General features: G+C 39.0%; 1 protein-coding gene across 1 annotated transcript; it reads right to left on the bottom strand.

The window, feature by feature from the left end:
* Positions 1-9,419: 9,419 nt before the first annotated feature.
* LOC127654448 (troponin I, slow skeletal muscle-like) lies at positions 9,420-17,259 on the bottom strand. Its single transcript, XM_052141649.1, has 8 exons — positions 17,172-17,259; positions 15,403-15,434; positions 14,726-14,770; positions 14,237-14,368; positions 14,042-14,131; positions 11,196-11,372; positions 10,369-10,465; positions 9,420-9,661 (listed from the first exon to the last, which is right to left on the bottom strand). The coding sequence occupies exons 3-7, from the start codon at positions 14,732-14,734 to the stop codon at positions 10,373-10,375; spliced, it is 501 nt and encodes a 166-aa protein (XP_051997609.1). The 5' UTR covers positions 14,735-14,770; positions 15,403-15,434; positions 17,172-17,259; the 3' UTR covers positions 9,420-9,661; positions 10,369-10,372.
* Positions 17,260-19,132: the final 1,873 nt, after the last annotated feature.

The following is a 19,132-nucleotide window of genomic DNA, read 5'->3' on the forward strand; positions in this document are numbered from 1 at the left end:
TGCATCCTAAATGCACATGCACTTCTACCAAAAAGCCTGTTCTAACACCTTCAGTGGCCCAAAACGTATTTGAACATTCAAGTTAAGCTTCATAATGACCACTTAAAGCTGATCGAACTTTTGTTTGTATGTGTACAGTTGTAAAAAGTGTGATTGTACTATTTTGTCTTTCCATAAAAAGAATGCTTTGGTTGACATTTTTATATTTAATGCAATGACATTCATGCATTTAATGTTCTGGCTTACAGTAAGTGTCCAGATACTTTTTTGGTCAACTGTATATGACCACTTGCGTGGCAGTGTAAGGAACCCCATGCCCTGTTCACTTTAGTACAGTAGATGATTAAATTGAATGACATAATGTAATTTAGGAAAACTGCTGGTCCTGATACTCCACCCTTCAATTAATCCAGCAACACATAAGCACGCCCTTGCTCTATAATAGTACATCAGCTTCTCTTGCCAAAAAACTAATTATTGTCACACACACACCCAACTTCCTCTTATTCTCATATTTCTTATTTGACAGAGGGCAGGTTGGGACATTAAGGCACATTGAAATGAACTCCAAAACCAAATTTGATTATGCATGTCATAGTGGGCTAAACACAAATTCCCGGTGAAGGCACAGTTTGTATTTAAACTACATTACTTTGTAGAAGGCAACCTGAGTCTGAGACCACTTTGCATTCTTTGAATAATTTAAAGCAAAATTTGTCATCACACAACTATTTTTATTATTATTATTCTTTTTATTTTAATTTTGCATTTTCATGAATAACAGTCTATACAAAGGAGTATGCATGAAGATTTTCAGTTTGCTTTCAGACTTTAGGACTCTTTAGGACATGTATTTCAGTACTCTCTTCACTCCTGGTCAATAAGGTAGCATTTTAGTCAACTTTAGTTTCAGGGATAAAGCCCGAGAGCTAATGCACAAAACCGGATCTTCTACAGGGAGGAAACCTGACTCATTTAGACCAGCCAAGACATGGAGAGAAATAGACTGCCATTGTACTACAAACAATAGTCCCTCTCATCAGCGTATACAACACTTGATCTACCTCCTCTAATGCACTGCTTGTACACAACCATGTGGACAATTATAACAACACTTGCTGTACTCCATCATGGTTTAAAGGAATCTTCTGGGTTTTAAAAGATAAGCCCATACAGCATTTGTGGCATAATGTTGATTTCCACAAAAAATCTTTGAACTCATCTCTCCCTTTTATTTAAAATCAAGCAACATTTCGGAATTACAGTAAGCCACTTCCAATGGAAGTGAATGGGACATTAAAATACTCACTGTTTCAAAACTATAGACACAAGACGTAAACATTATGCATGTTAACATAAGATTAGTGTGATAAAATCACTTACCCACCTTTTCTGTGTGAAATTAGATCCTATTTTACAACTTTGTTGTCATGGCAACGGAACCATGTTTTTCCAGTATTGGCTATAGCCTCACACAGAAAAGTCCTGTAAGTGATTTTATCACACTGAAATAATCTTAACATGTGTAATGTTCACATTCAGTGGCTAAACAGTTTTTATTTTAGCATTTATGAATTGGCTCCATTCACTTCCACTGAAAGTGCATCGAGGGGAGAGTCAGAATTATGATTTGTGGCAATCAACATCATTAAATTGTGTTGATGCCAGAACGTTCCTTTGGCAAGCATAGACTCACATAGATTCATTGTACACACTAGATGGCATAAAAAGGAAGAAATAAAAAAAGATGACTGTATGAGTGTTTATTACATACACTCTTTTAGTCACTTTTAAGTCAATATTAATTATGTATGAATAAATGAAGTATGCAAATGGTATAACATTACCCTCCTATATTTAACTCTCACGCAAGGGCAATTTATGTTATATTAACTCAATGTTAAACTAAACTTGGTTCAAAGCATGTATGTGAATTGTCCCACAGAAGTCTAAATGAAGTTTATGAACATGCGTTTCCAGGATTCCAGGAAATATAATGACCTCATTCAAAAGAGATATAAATAAATATTTGTATTTTTTTTTTTTTTTGTCATACTGTAGGACCATTTAAAATGTAGAAGTACTGAAAGTAAAAACAGGACTAAAATCTTGATGTTGATTGGAAAATTTAAAAAAAAGGCAAATTACAAATGTTTCTCATGCACCTGTATGTTTTGGAGTATTTGGTTTAAATAATGATTGATGTTTTCATGTGTAAGGTTAAAGCAGCATTTTTATTATGGAATAATGTCTTGTTTAAACAAGGAGAAATCAGGGAAACTTACCTTCCTGCTCTCTAAAAAGCAAACAAAGGGTTTAAATTTAATATGGGAGCAGACAACCTTTGAAATCACTATAAAACTTGCAGCAGTGATCTACAATTAGATTATGATGCATTTATTGGTGCTTGAGCTCTCTCTCTCTCTCACTATCTAATGTAATATAGTGTTTATTGATCAAAATCCACACTATAAACACAAAGACACTTACTCATATTCAGCTTCCTTTTTCTCTGACATGTTCAGAAGGCCTGATAAAAATCACAATGTACGGTTTTACAAAATTAAAAAGGGAAACATTTGTTAAAACAATATATTGGGTTGTCCAGGGCTTGCTGTCACACTTTTTACTCACATGCCTTTAAGTGTTGACCGCAAAAATGCTATTGAACATTTCTACTGTTATTGCACAAGAGTAAAAAGATTCGGTTCATTGAACACATCAATAGAGGCGAATGGCGTTACTATGTATACATGCACGTTTCAATGTATTACTCAAATGGGGTGAGTTGTCAAAATGGAATCTGCCAGTAAACAGAATTGTGTTGGTTTATCAGCTTCATTTAAACAGAGCAACAATTATAAAGTTTAAAACATATTTTGAAAGCACGTATAGTGATTATAATTGTAATTTAGAGCAGAACTAGGTGTTCAAAACCAACATAAAAAAAACACCGCTACAGAAAACAAGCATTTCTTTAATTGGACTTAGGACTCAAAACCTTACTGAAATACAGCCCTTATGACAACCAGCCCCAGTCTCACCTATAGAAGACATGCAGATGCTCGTCTTACCTGTCTTTATGCACGTCTGGTTATACTCAAGAGTTCGCCAAGGCTATGTGCCCCTAATGCCGAACCCCAATGTAATATAAATTGTACCCTTGTCACGTGACTATATGTCAAGTTCTGTCCTCACAGAGGTGGGGTGACCACACATGCCATTATACATACATATCTAACCGTGAACATTGTGTGTACGTACACACAAAAGAACAATAGTTGGATGAACATTCTCTGTGGCTGTGCACTGCATCTATTTATGGATCCCCATAGACAACTGCACAACTGTGTTATCATACTGTATGCTTAAGCCTAACTTTGGCAGGTTTGCCTCAAAAAGGTTTATATATATCACACAGAAATAAAACATTGATTTAAGATGTATATAGGCCACACTAAGTTGAGACTTTTGACCTAGCATTTGACCTGAATTCTGTCTAGGTAGGGCTCGCAAACATCCAAACTTTTTCCAATTGTCCGGAAAGCCACTATAATTTGACCGGTTGCTCATTTCCTTTGCTTTCTTTGCAGGGTTCACTGGATGTTAACCCCGGAGGCGAGAAAGCTTAACGCAATAACAGTCTCCACACCTTCATTCGGTGAGTAACTAATATGACATGTGACCTGCTGTCTTCACACACTGCTGGGGAATCTGGGCTCTTTATCACCTCGCCAACTCTTTTATTAGTGTTGTAGAGCAGTCCAAGTGGCTGTAAAATCCCATCATACTATTGTTTGACATGACACCGTACGACACCGTGCTTTTCAATTCTTTGCAAAAACCTTCAAGCTACTATGAAAGTAGGCCACTCTATAGGATAAATGTATTATATTTGTTATATTGTTATTCATTATTAAATAGATTACTTAACTGCATTTAATAGGACATGGCTATCAGGATAGAAACCGCTTTTAAAATGTTGCCATATTTTTTAAATATTAAACAATAAAATAAATATACTTTGCAACTTGAAAAATACCATAAAATAATGTAATTTGATAAAGTACAAAATGCGAGGATTTTAAGGTAAGCCATATTAATTTATTAAGGTTTTGCAGTGGTTACAGTAATTGGTATTTTAGTGGAAACTATGTTTGCTATGGTAAAGGCTTGTTATCAAACTTATTTTGAATAAAAGCTATTATAAACAATATACTGTAATTAGATTACATTTAAATGTATAAACAATATACAAAAATATATAAAACAATTATATAAATATATTAATTATACAATCAAATAAATATGTAATCTTTTCCCCCAAAAAAACAAAAACAAATGTATTTAAAAAATGTTTTTTAAATAATTTAATAATTGTAATAAATAATTTTAATAAATAAATAAACAAACAAATTTAATAAATAATTTGTTTAAAAATGACTTTTTTTAAATTAATTTGATGCAATTTTGTTCTAAAATTGAAATGTTTAAAGCTTAAAAAATAGGCTTAAATATGTTTTGAGTGTAGGCAAAAGAAAAATGTAATAATTGAAATCTTAAAAATCACTATTATGGTTATCTCCCCCTGACGAAGACCTCTCATGTTAATTGGAGCAGAAAGGCTCTTTCACCGATCTACTCTTAAACCTGTAAGGGATTTCTTCTATTTAAGCTTGATAAATGAAAGACTCGTATAGATTCAGCATCATGAATGCAAAACTTTCCCATGGTGGAAACACTATTCACACTGTTAATCCTGAAGATATTCATTGAGCTGTGAAGTTTAATCCTTTATTTTGTTTCGGTCAGTACTGGGGTAATAAAGGGATCACTTTCATATCTTTGAGGTGAGTCATAAGATGTATATGTGACCGTAAAATGAAGCTTATTTTTAGGACCATGAAGATTAGATACATTGTGATATTACAAGCATTTTATTTTTATTATTTTGAAGCATTTATACATCATTGCATTATTTGGAACGGTCTTTAATTAATGTAAAATATAATTGTGTGTGAATTCTCATTACTTTTCTCAATACAGTAGAATGTTAAAAAAATGTATCATGGTAACCATGGTTTCCACCAAAATTCCACAGTTACTACAGTTATTGTTACTACAGTAAAACCATAATTAATAATATGATATCTCCTTCCTTTTTGTCATTTTGCTTCAGTTACATATAATTATTTTTTGGACAAAAGTGGTGATTAAGGCAAGTTAACAACTGTGATGGTATTTTGGCTGTAACATTGGATTCCATGGTAATTATTTGTTAAAAGTATGGTGAAAGCATGGCAACTTTCAGTCAGGGCACTGACGAGATTCATCTTTCTGCACTTTTCCATTAACCTTCAAACACTGTGACCTTGTGTGTACACCATGAACATCTGAGTGAACAGTGTTTGGCTGTAGTAACTGGTTTTGTTGACATTCCAGTTAACCTGCTGGATCTGGTTGTATGTTCAGACACGTTGTGATAAAGAAGTTCGTCTTTGTTTTTCATGCACTTTTCCAATCCATTGTTTTTCAACACACTCTTAGAATAAAGAGATTCTTCAATGGTTCTTTGCAGCGCAAACCTATTATCAAGAATCATTTTCAGCTTATAGGGTTTTAAGATACTATGGCGATTTCCAGCGGTTCTCCCCCTTCTGAGCACACACCCCTGGGCACTTCAGCAGCAGAAAAAGTTCACGTGAATAACTTTGTTTATATATATATATATATATATATATATATATACACTCACCTAAAGGATTATTAGGAACACCATACTAATACTGTGTTTGACCCCTTTCAGCCTTCAGAACTGCCTTAATTCTACGTGGCATTGATTCAACAAGGTGCTGAAAGCATTCTTTAGAAATGTTGGCCCATATTGATAGGATAGCATCTTGCAGTTGATGGAGATTTGTGGGATGCACATCCAGGGCACGAAGCTCCCGTTCCACCACATCCCAAAGATGCTCTATTGGGTTGAGATCTGGTGACTGTGGGGGCCATTTTAGTACAGTGAACTCATTGTCATGTTCAAGAAACCAATTTGAAATGATTCGAGCTTTGTGACATGGTGCATTATCCTGCTGGAAGTAGCCATCAGAGGATGGATCCATGTTCTCATTCTGTTTACGCCAAATTCTGACTCTACCATCTGAATGTCTCAACAGAAATCGAGACTCGTCAGACCAGGCAACATTTTTCCAGTCTTCAACTGTCCAATTTTGGTGAGCTCTTGCAAATTGTAGCCTCTTTTTCCTATTTGTAGTGGAGATGAGTGGTACCCGGTGGGGTCTTCTGCTGTTGTAGCCCATCCGCCTCAAGGTTGTGCGTGTTGTGGCTTCACAAATGCTTTGCTGCATACCTCGGTTGTAACGAGTGGTTATTTCAGGCAAAGTTGCTCTTCTATCAGCTTTAATCAGTCGGCCCATTCTCCTCTGACCTCTAGCATCAACAAGGCATTTTCAGCCCACAGGACTGCCGCATACTGGATGTTTTTCCTTTTCACACCATTCTTTGTAAACCCTAGAAATGGTTGTGCGTGAAAATCCCAGTAACTGAGCAGATTGTGAAATACTCAGACCGGCCCGTCTGGCACCAACAACCATGCCACGCTCAAAATTGCTTAAATCACCTTTCTTTCCCATTCTGACATTCAGTTTGGAGTTCAGGAGATTGTCTTGACCAGGACCACACCCCTAAATGCATTGAAGCAACTGCCATGTGATTGGTTGATTAGATAATTGCATTAATGAGAAATTGAACAGGTGTTCCTAATAATCCTTTAGGTGAGTGTATACCTACCTATATACATATATATATATATGTAAAACACACAAAAAGAGTAATATTTCTCTAAAAGAGGGGTGCAAACGGAAAGCGTCTTTTTCAAGATGTCTTTCCATTTGTGTTTATTTCCTAGTTGCGTTTGATGTCTCTCCCTGTCTGATGGCCACGATCGCTGCCTTTCGTGTCTGGGTGCCACCCACACAGAGTCAGCGTTCGTGGATTGTTCATGTACTCACTGCTAGGACATGACCATGGCTACGTTGCGGTCGCGGCTCGCCCTCATAAGAGCGCAAGCCACCCCAGTGGCTCCCCGACTCGGTCTTTCTACCGACGGGTATGAGGAGGGGTCCGTTAGCACTGGGGATGATATGGGGTCACGCTCTTATGCTCCAACTGAGCGCTGGGGCAAGGTTGCCGGTTCATTTCACGGCGGACCCGCAATCTCATTTGGGGCACCTGACGACGATGATCGGAGAGCGGGTTCGTCATGTCTGATGCTGAGGACTCGGCTGGACTCCCACCCTCGGGTGTGGCAGCTCAGTCGCAGGCTGACGTCTGGGCAGCCGTGAGTGTTGGGCTGGAGTGGAATCCTCCGCCCCCGAACCCTCGTGGCTCGATGATTGGTTCCTGGGGCCAAAGCGCCGTTCACGGCCACACTCCGCCCCCGTTCATTTCACTGTTGGAGACTTCGCCCGGCAGTTTTCAATGGTGAGGAAGCAGACGGAGGCCATATAGCACATCCTACCCAGGCGGAGCCACAGACCCTGCACTCCGTCTGCTCGTCGCCCAGGGTGTCCCCCTGCTGTGCCAACACTGACACCAGCCACGCCACAGCCTACCCGCAGGACTGCGACACCACCGGAAATAGCATAGCTCGCGCTCCAGAACCCACCACATTGGTTGATCAGGACCGTCCGACTCTGCTATGCAATTCAGTTTACCAGGCGCCCACCCAGGTTCAACGGTGTCCGCTCCACCACAGTGAGAGGCGAGAACGCCGCTGCCTTGCGTGCGGAGATCGCCTCCCTTTTACGGAAGGGTGCGATAGAGCCTGTCCCTCCAGCCGAGGTTAAGCAGGGGTTTTACAGCCCATTCTTCATTGTACCCAAAAAAGGCGGCGGGTTGCGGCCAATCCTTGACCTGCGAGTTCTGATCCGGGCTCTGCACAGACTCCCATTCAAGATGCTCATGCAGAAACGCTAGCGAGCGTCCGGCATCTGGATTGGTTTGCGGCAGTAGACCTGAAGGACGCGTTCTTCCATGTCTCAATCCTTCCTCGACACAGACCCTTTCTCCGGTTTGCCTTCGAGTGTTAGGCATATCAGTAAAAAGTCCTCCGCTTTGGCCTGTCTTTGTCCCCTCGCACCTTCACGAAAGGGTTGATGCATATGAGACCACTTCAGCACTAGCTACAGACCCAAGTAGAGAGACGAGCACACCGCGTCCTTGACACGCAGGCTTGTTTTCTCTTTCTCAGCCCCTGGTCAGACCTAGCATTCCTATGGGCAGGAGTTCCCCTACGCCAGGTCCCCAGGCACGTCATGGTTACGACAGATGCCTCCCAATGAGGCTGGGGCGCCGTATGCAATGGGCACTCAGTCGCCGGTCCTTGGACCGGCCCGCGACTGCGTTGGCACATCAACTGCCTCGAGTGGCTGGCGGTTACGACAGATGCCTCCCAATGAGGCTGGGGCGTCGTATGCAACGGGCACTCCATCGCCGGCCCTTGGACCAGCTCGCGACTGCGTTGGCACATCAACTGCCTCGAGTTGTTGGCGGTACTACTTGCCCGCCACTACTTGCGGTACTATGTAGCCACTGAGGTGTAGCTGCTGAGGTGGCTTTTGAGGTGGCCGTTGATCCGGGGCAAGCACGTGTTGCTCTGGATGGACAACACAGCTACGGTAGCGTATATCAACCGCCAAGGCGCCCACGCACAACTCGCCCGCCGTCTCCTCCTTTGGAGTCAGCACTGGTTCAAGTCGCTGCGAGCCTCTCATATCCCAAGCCACCTCAACAGCGGACGCGCTGTTGCAGCAGGTTGCGCCCAGGGGAGAGTGGAGGCTCCAGCCTCAGGCGGTTCAGCTGATCTGGAGTCGATTCGGCCAAGCACAGGTAGACCTGTTCGCTTCCCCAGAATCCTTACATCAGAAACTGAGATGTTTTTGATATGATATTATAAGTCCTTCAGATCAGCATTTTAGTTTACGGGTTCTTTAAAGCACTAGTAAATTATTAGATTTTACATTTATAGTTATATTTGGATTCTTAAGCAAATGTATCTGTTTTTTAAGGAAGTTTAAAATTCTAATTGGAATTCTAATCAATTTTAACAGTTAAGAGAAGATATTGTTACAACAATATGATTTCAGTGATAGAACAATACAAATAGTTCAACTAGTCTACTACTACTTCTAATGATGATAATTGTATCTATTTATTTAAATATGTTAACAAAAATAAAAAGAACTTTGCAGTTCTAGCTGGTAAGGAACTTAAAGTTTTACTAAATTTCTTTCCACATTTCCAGACTAAGAATTGTATAATATATGCAATGGGCTAAACTAAATTCTCCAACGTAAACTGTGTGTTTTTGTTGAGAAAATAAAGCCATGGATTCGGACTGGTAAACTGCAGAAGGTTTAATGTTCTGAAATAGTAACAAGTGGACGTTCTGGCCTTTGGTTTGTGTTGGTTTCTAATACAGGCTGTGTTCAACTACACTAATAAACTAGTAACTTGTGTTTTATTGTGTTTTATTGCATTCTTTTATTGTATTTATGAGGCTTGGAAGCTTTGAAGCATAATAACAAAACATGGTATTTTCCAGCATTGTCACCTCCTCTGAACTTCTGCTCATCCTGATTTCCTGTGAAAAGACAGAAATGCAAATTCAATGTTAATTTTACAACAACCACTACAATGTAAACTGACCTGAGATGTTGTTCAGATTATTTTAAAAACAGTAGGCATCCACAACCCATTTTACTTTTGTTATGTGACACATTTTCAAGTGAAACAGGATATTGGACTAAGTTAAATTTTTGACAGGAATGAAATCGAGGCTGTGAGGGCTAAACGTCCAGTTTCTTCAATGGGCTGTACTGTTGAATAAATTGGTGTTAATCGTTCAGCTCAGGGACGGATTATTACTTGCAAAGGCTCCGGGGCCAATTATCTCCAAGGGCCCCCCTCTAAAAGTTGTTGGGGGGTTCGTTTTCATTTTTGATGGGTTTTCGAGCTGGGGGATCGCCAGACTGGATCGTGCAACCTTAAAGCCCAGGGCAGTCAAGGGCATCTGAGCACTGGCCCCATTGGCCCGGTCGGTAATCATCCCGGGTTCAGCTGATGAAACACTGAAAAAACCTCTCTCTAAACAATTCTCAGTGGACAAAGAAAGAGGTTTGGTGACATCAGCCAAAAAGAGAAGTTGTTTCAGCGGTGGAGCTAAAGCAGATTTGTTCTTAGGTAAATCATGACAAATCGTACACAATAACACCAGGAACGTGCATTAAGAAATGTTCAACATTGATTGCATGTTGACTTGTATGTTTGCAGATGTTTGGTTACACTCACTTGTTTATTGTGCTGCATCAAACATTTTCTTCCTTCCCTCCATTCCAGACATGGCCTCCACATTTTTCCTCCAGTCACTGACCTCCACTGTCTTTTCCTACAAAGAGAATATTCAGGGTTTAATACGAGTCGAGCTCAATCCACATCATTTCTGGCATAATATTGAATGCCACAAAAATCTATTTCGATGTTGTGTTTCCATGTTTTATGGGGACTTTCCATAGACATAATGGTTTTTATACTGTACAAACATTATATTCTATCCCCTAAACCTAACCCTACCCCTAAACCTAACCCTAAACCAGAGTCCAGTAAACATAAAAAAGCTAAACTAATATTTTGTGTGACCACCCTTGTAATCAAAACAGCCCCAATTCTCCTAGATACACCTGGACACAGTTTTCTTGGTTGTTGGCAGATAGGATGTTTCAAGCTTCTTGGAGAATTCTCCACAGTTCTTCTATTTCGGCTGTCTCAGTCGCTTCTGTCTCTATGAAATATCAGACTGACTCGATGTTCAGTGGGGGACCCTGTGGGGGCCATGACATCTGTTGCAGGGCTCCCTGTTCTTCTGTTCTAATCTATTCTGTTCTATTCTTTTCTATTCGCAAAAGAAATGTTCGGGAATCTAAAATTTATTTTTTCTATTGACACGCTAAAGCAGAAGATAAAAAGAACCATGTAAAGACAAATGTTTTTGTGAAACTTCTTATGTGCCTAAGACTTTTGCCCAGTACTGTATATTTTAAATTAAATGAAAAGGGGCATTGTGTTGGCATTTTTTACCCTAGGCACAGGTTAATTTCTGACCCCAATTCACAGCTCACCTTCTCTGTGTCCTCCTTCTTCACAGATTTGAGGTTTGCTCTCAGGTCCATAGACACCTTGTGTTTAGATCCCAGTAGAGAGCGTAGGATGGCGTCAGCTGAGACTCTTACTCTTCTCAGGGTGGGCCGCTTAAATTTGCCCCTCAGATCCAGAACTTTGATGTTCAAATCTTTGATCTGCAAACAGGTGTGTACACAAGTTTCATCATTCACAAGGGTGCAGTTTCTGGTCACTATTAAGAATACAGTATGAGGGGGCCTGGGTAGCTCAGCGAGTAAAGACGCTGACTATCACCCCTGGAGTGACGAGTTTGAATCCAGGTTGTTCTGAGTGACTCCAGTCAGGTCTCCTAAGCAACCAAATTGGCCTGGTTGCAAGGGAGGGTAGAGTCACATGGGGTAATGTCCTCGTGGTCGCTATAATGTGGTTCGCTCTCGGTGGGGTGCGTGGTGAGTTGTGCGTTGTGGATGCCACGGAGAATAGCGTGAAGCCTCCACACGCGCTATGTCTCCGTGGTAACGCACTCAACAAGCCACGTGATAAGATACGCGGATTGACGGACTCAGACGCAGAGGCAACTGAGATTTGTCCTCCACCACCTGGATTGAGGTGAGTCACTACGCCACCAAGAAGACTTAGAGCACATTGGGAATTGGGTATTCCAAATCAGGGAGAAAAAACAAAACAATCTCGTGCAAAATTGGAACTTTAAATTGGTGTGCATTACGTTTACATGTGTCATAACTAATATATGTTTGACGCGATAAAGCGACAACAAACTTTTCAGTTCCAGCTTCGACCACTGGGGGCAGTCATGCACATTTCTTCAGGCACAGACTGATTTCAACTGACGAACTTTTGACCTACTGTCACCAAATTTACATTTATAGTTGGTTGCTTGGTTTCTATTTCTGTTACTATTTCTACTTCTATTATAACAAGCTTGCAAGAAAGTATCTAGATGTAAACATTGATCTTTAAGAAAAGAAACATTCTCCTTTTACATAATATTCTTACATACACATACTGTATATATATATATATATATATATATATATATATATATATATATATATACATACACACTGCTGGCCAAAAGTTTGGACTAATGTACAGATTTAGCTCTTATGGAAAAAATTGGTACTTTTATTCACCAAAGTGACATTCAACTGATCACAATGTATAGTCAGAACATTAAAAACATGAAAAATCCTCCACGAGAAGCAATGACAGCTTTGCAGATTCTTGTTATTCTAGCTGCCAGTTTGTCCAGATACTCCGGTGACCTTTCACCCCACACTTCCTGTAGCACTTGCCATAGATGTGTCTGTCTTGTCGGGCACTTCTCACGCACCTTACAGTCTAACTGATCCCACAAACGCTCAATGGGGTTAAGATCCATAACACTCTTTTCCAATTATCTGTTGTCCAATGTCTGTGCTTCTTTGTCCACTCTAACATTTTCTTTTTGTTTTTCTGTTTCAAAAGTGTCTTTTTCTTTGCAATTCTTCCCATAAGGGCCTGCACCCCTGAGTCTTCTCTTTACTGTTGCACATGAAACTGGTGTTGAGCGGGTAGAATTCAATGAAGCTGTCAGCGGAGGACATGTGAGGCGTCTATTTCTCAAACTAGTGACTCTGATGTACTTATCCTCTTGTTTAGTTGTACATCTGGTCTTCCACATCTCTTTCTGTCCTTGTTAGAGACAGTTGTGCTTTGTCTTTGAAGACTGTAGTTACACCTTTGTATGAAAGATTCAGTTGTTTTTGGCAGTTTCAAGCATTGTATCGCCTTAATTTTTCAAAACAACGATTGACTGATGAGTTTCTAGAGTTACTTTTTTGCCATTTTATATCTAATATTGATCTTAAGACATGCCAGTCTATTACATACTGTGGCAACTCAAACACAAAGACAATGTTCAGCTTCATTTAATGAACCAAATATCTTTCAACTGTGTTTGATATAATGACTAGTGATTTTCTAGCACCAAATGATCAATGTATCATGATTACTCAAGGATAAGATGTTGGAGTGATGCTGCTGTCTAGATTTGATCAAAAATGACTTTTTTCAAATAGTGATGGTGCTGTGTTTTACATCAGTAATGTCCTGACTATACTTTGTGATCAGTTGAATGCAACTTTGGTGATTTAAAGTACCAATTTCCTTCCAAAACAGCAAAAGCTGTACATTTTTCCAAACTTTTGGCCACCAGTGTATATAAATATATATATACAGTACAGTATACTGTATAAAGAATTTGATTAGTAAGAATGTTTGGTGAATCTGACCCTTGATTGGAGGGATTTTAATATGTCGCGCATCATTTTTGCTTTTCATTTGACAAATTACTTGATACTGGAATCCTGTAAATAAGTAGTGTCTTGTTAGGGAATAATTCAACACACTCTCATGGTGAAATAGTAAGAATGCATACTATTTCTCTAAATTTGCCTAATACGTATGTTATCGTACGACTTCTCTCGGATCAGTTGATATGAATTCCACTACAGCCAATCACGTCGCGCGACATCATTTCCATCTAATACGCCGCTGTTTCTCACTACTGTCACACACAACAGCTTCCTATAATCTTTACACACTCTACAGATTGGTTACGTTTAGATGTATTGTTTGGGTAAGGGCATCATTTTAATAAGCCTATCCTCGATGCCATGCACGAGAAACTTGAGCTTACTTCCACATTAAAAATCCAGATATTTGCACGAGACAAAATCGTATGAATTCATACAAAGCCAACGTGTGAAATATGATTGTTTAAACATGACTTTTGATCATCCCAGAAATTGTTTAATAAGTTGAAGAGGTAAACTGCTTTTACTTCTCTTGTGTTGAGGAGCACTTTTGCTTCAATGTTGTAGCGCTCCTCGTCCACAACATCGATTTTAGCGTGAAGCTCTTGACATAGCTCCTGATAGAGAAAACAAAAATAGCATGTACAGGCCTGGATTTATTTATATCAGTAGCATACTCTAAGATGGATTGTTTTGTGAAGTGTGTGTGTTCATGGACGTACCTGAAGCTCAGCGAAAGACATTCCACTGGTCTGTAGTGGTGGAGCTTTATCAGCCAGATATCTCTCCTTCTCTGCCTCTTTATCTGCAAGTTCCTGCTCTAACTCCTCCTTTGCTCGAGCTACCATAAGACTCTGCCAAAGACACATTGTTGTCAGTGGAATACATGTTACTATGAACAATGCAATATGCAATAATGCATTGAACTTCATTTGCTTTTGGAACCATTCTGGAAGTTTAACTTCTGCAGATTATGAATGAACCATATAGGCCTATAGCTGTCTTTAAACTGCGAGGACTTTGTCGCTATATATGTATATCCATTCGTGCAGGTGCAAACCCAACAGAAAACAAGATGCATAACAACAGCAAAACGGCTCTGAAATGGGATTTCATTTGCACAGAACCAAAGACTTAAACCTAAACTTACCTAAATCTTTAACACTATTTTTTGCTGCCTTGCAAGCACTGCTTTTTATATGCAAACATACCTTTAGCATCAACTTCCTGGATGCAGAGATCTTTGACTTCTTCTGCTGAATTCAAAATGAGCATTACTTATACATTGCATACATGTAAATCACAGCTTTGTACAATCCAAAATTATTGTTGCAGTAGATTAGGATGCTGCTTAATGGGCAAACAAACTCTTTAAATGGCATATTGAAGGACTGTAAGGATTGTAGGCTGCATTCAAAGATGGTTTGCACTCTTACCTCTTGCCTGCAAAAGAATCAAAGGATCATGATTAGATCAGAAAATGTCATAATTCTTGTTTGTTACAAAGCTATTGGTATAAAAAGGCATACAATGGCTTCCAAACGTCTGAGATCACTTGTGTAAAAACTTTTTAAGCTGTCTTTAATGACAGTTTATGTATTTTCCAAAGAGCATCCCGTGTGTTTCAGTGAACACAAGGAAATCTGACCTTTTGTACAGAGGAGCTACTATAGTCATGGTCGCAAATTCAATTATTGACTTGGGGATTACATGTTTTTAAAGTGGTCTTAGACTTCAGATCCTACTGTATATTCATGGACTATCTTTCATTAATATTGAGGCCTTGAGGAAAGTCCACAGTCGGTAAATCTAAGATTAGAGCACATTTGTTAACGGGGCCATAAGACGTCTAGAATGACAAACAACAGACAACAGAGACACAATGTACTCACTCAGGCATCTTTACAATGGCGATTGAACCTAGGACATAAAAATAAAGGCATTTGTTTGTAAAGGGCAGAACCATCGGGAGCCACTAGTAGGGTTTCAAGTATCAGACAGCTTTTCCAGAATTTAGACGTGCTAATCAGATCAGCATTCATGTGTCATTATATCTCTCTGTGTAGAGCAGGTTTCTAGAGCTAGTTGATAGAAATTGTAAATTAATGAATTAAAAAAAAAGTATTTTTTCGCAACAATTTCTCCTATTTTGTTGCACGGAAGAAAGAAAATCCTACAGGGTTGGAACAACATGAGGGTGAGTAAATGATGACTGAATTTAACTTTTTTTGTATGAACTATACCTTTAACAGTAATGCAACCATCTGAAGTATTAAATGTTTTATAAATGATCACCATTATAAGCCACATCATTTGCTGCATTTCAGAATAGACTACTCAAATTGAGGCGACTCTGAGCCTCTCTGGCCTACATCTGTTGACCACTCCAAAGTCATGACAGCGGCTACACACACACACACACACACACACACACACACACACACACACACACACACACACACACACACACACACACACACACACAGGGTTGAAGTAGACCCCTAGGAAAAAGGTGTTGGCAGATCATATCATGGCGCGGTGATTGTGGCATGGCAAACATGCCACACAAATAACAATCGCAGATTTCTCCAGCCCACATCCACTTGCAATGTACCATAAATAGACTGTTAAAGAGCTTTAGAGACTTTTACCCTGCACATGTTTCCACTCGTTGATGATAAACCGATCTTATTTACTAAAACAAACATACTGGAAACATTTTTATAATACAAGTTAACAGCATACCATCACATATCTGGAACTGAATTAATTAATTGAGTCAGAATTGAAAAAATATATTTAGCCAAAGTGATTTCCAAATTTATATTGTATCCTGATGTTCTACTGAAACTGTCTGTTTTGGTTTTAACAGTGTGATGTCATTTTATATTGAAGTTTTACATATTTCAGCTTTATCATCCCAGTGGTGAATGTTTCTGGAAAGAATGCAGTAAAGAAATACATCTTAATAAGTTTGATAATGTGTAATATTTTGAATAGAGAGAGAGAGAGAGAGAGAGAGAGAGAGAGAGAGAGAGATGACTGTTGATACTCTGTTGATTGTATGATTTTTACATAAAATGTAACTATTTATATTGTAATAAAAAATAATAAACAAATATAATAGTATCAATGTGGGTTATTAAATTATTATAAAAATTATTTTGCATAATTTATAAATGAATACAATTATTATTAATTATTAAACCTTACATTTTGAGGGTTTTTTAAAAGATTATTACATTTTTTAATTGGTAATATTACATTTAGTACAATTTACATTTTTTGCCTCCCAAGCTTGAATAATTGGTTACATCTTTAGTCAAAAAAATTATAATTATAATAATATTATTTACAATAAATATTACATTTTTATCACCTTTTATACATCAGGTGCAGCTCAAATACAATATAATATAAAAATAATAATATCGTATCATATTTTAATATAATTTTATGTAATATAATATAAACATAACCATTGAGGGGGGCACTTCTGCCCAATATTCAGTGGTTGACAGATATGGGTTTTATTACCTGTTGTCCTCTCTAATCCTGAATGTGTGGTTACACACTTGGAATAAAGTAATAATTCAGGCAAAAAATAGCACGCTTCCATAACTAACATAGAACCCATGAAACTTGGAATTAACTTACCTTACAGTGCTTCTGATGTTCACAGAAATGTTCTTCAAAATGATGCTCTACAACAATGCCTGGCTTTATAAAAGACAACCTCTTATTGTTCATCCCCAGCCTGTAAATGGACGATATTATTAGCTTCAGATACACACACAAAGCTTTTATCCAGCACTTGTGTCTAGCTGTTGTTGATAGGTCATAAGTAGTGCTTATCATTCAGACGTGAGCTGTGTTTCCTCACAATGTTCTGCGTCTGTCCCTCAACCTAATTTAGCTTACGATCATAAAGGCAACACAAAAGTACTCAAAAAAGACAAATGAGATCTCTCTACTATCTCAATTGTGTCTCCTAGACAAGTCGGGTTAATTGGAAAGCAAATGGAAAATTTAGCTAAAGCCTCGTATGTTTCTCCTGTGAAAAGCACCCCAGTAATCTCACATGTGTCCAGCGGGGCGCCAAAAGTGAGTGAAATGGTAGCGTAATCAGACAAGGTTTTTAAGGTCAATATTAAATGCTGGTTTTAATGAGAAAAATGTACATTCCTATCCTAAAACATCAACCTAAACATAACCAATAGTGACCTGCCATCCTTACCCTAAACGGTCCTAAACCTTACAGAGGGTGTGGAAAATGTGAATTATTCATTTTGTGTCACAAGACACTTTCGTCTCACTTGTCACCTTGTGTGTTTTACTGAGCTCGAACCACATACCTCCAGGTCTTACGTCAAACACTCTATCAGGTGAGGTACCGCAGAAGCTAATCACATTGGAATAAGTGTGTAAATGTAGGTGAGGCTGTAATACAAGTGTGACAATGTATCGTTTTTCAAATGATGCGTTATAGTAAAAGTGCTGCACTATCCTAACATTGCAGTGTGTGAGTAAAAGTGCGAAAAATACTTGTTTACAAAGACATAAATCAGACGTAGCAGTCGTGATTTGAATAAAAATGAATAAAACGCACAATTGTTGTAGCGCCTCTAGTGTTCATTTCACCTGGAAACTGCGATGAAATGTAGAATGCAACTGTGGTGATGGGGGGTCGTGTGTCTGTCAGCGGGAGAGAGAGAGCGGTAAGGCCTAGTAATGTTCATTACATAAGACCAGAATTTTAAGGGGAACATTTGATGTATTAAAGGCGCAGTATGTAAGATTCAGAAACCTTTATTAATGACATCTGTGGCTGTTACGTGAACTGCAGCAGCTACCTGGTAAACGATGGCGCATTTTTAGTCATGTGATCCATCCAACCAAAACAATCAAGATGGCGGCCCGTGTTTAGCGGCGTTGTTGTGCCTGATACTCACTTTGATAGCGTTGTTAAAAAATAAATGTCACTTTGTACAACCTTCACATTGCGTTACTTCAAAGGCGAAGGGAATTTACTCGGAATTGGTGTCCGGCGATGGAACACGAGGATCAGGGCTGGACTGGCAATCTGGCATACCGGGCATTTTCCCGGTGGGCCGACGCACTTTGGGGCCGATCAGGGGCGGACTGGCCAGCGGGAGAACTGAGCGGGCCGATGGGTTGGTCGCGAAATGTGCCGAATGGGCCACGATAAGCAAAAATGAGCCACCGCGTTATGCAGAACGGACCACAAAACCGTGCCGCGATATGCAGAAAACGACAGAGAACAATCTGAGTCATTTTCCTTTGGTTCCGAGGGTTTAAGAAAAGATTTGCACTGTATCTCAGTAAGTCATTTTTTATTTATTTTTTTACTTTTAAGTTTTATCAGCATGATTTGCTGTATGGTTTCATGGGGTAACGATGGGCTTGGTCCTACGTCTGATCAAAATATTAAGTGTAAACTACATTAATCTATGTGAGAAAATGATAAGTATGTAACGTTCCCCTATACATTGGCTTAGCTAAAAATAGCACAGTTAGACAGCTGATAGTGCCACTCTATTGTTTGTGAGATACTAAAAGCTATTTTGATATCAAGAGATAAAACACATATTCAAACA

Source organism: Xyrauchen texanus, chromosome 13 (assembly GCF_025860055.1).
Source record: "Xyrauchen texanus isolate HMW12.3.18 chromosome 13, RBS_HiC_50CHRs, whole genome shotgun sequence".
Classification (NCBI taxonomy): Eukaryota; Metazoa; Chordata; class Actinopteri; order Cypriniformes; family Catostomidae; genus Xyrauchen; species Xyrauchen texanus.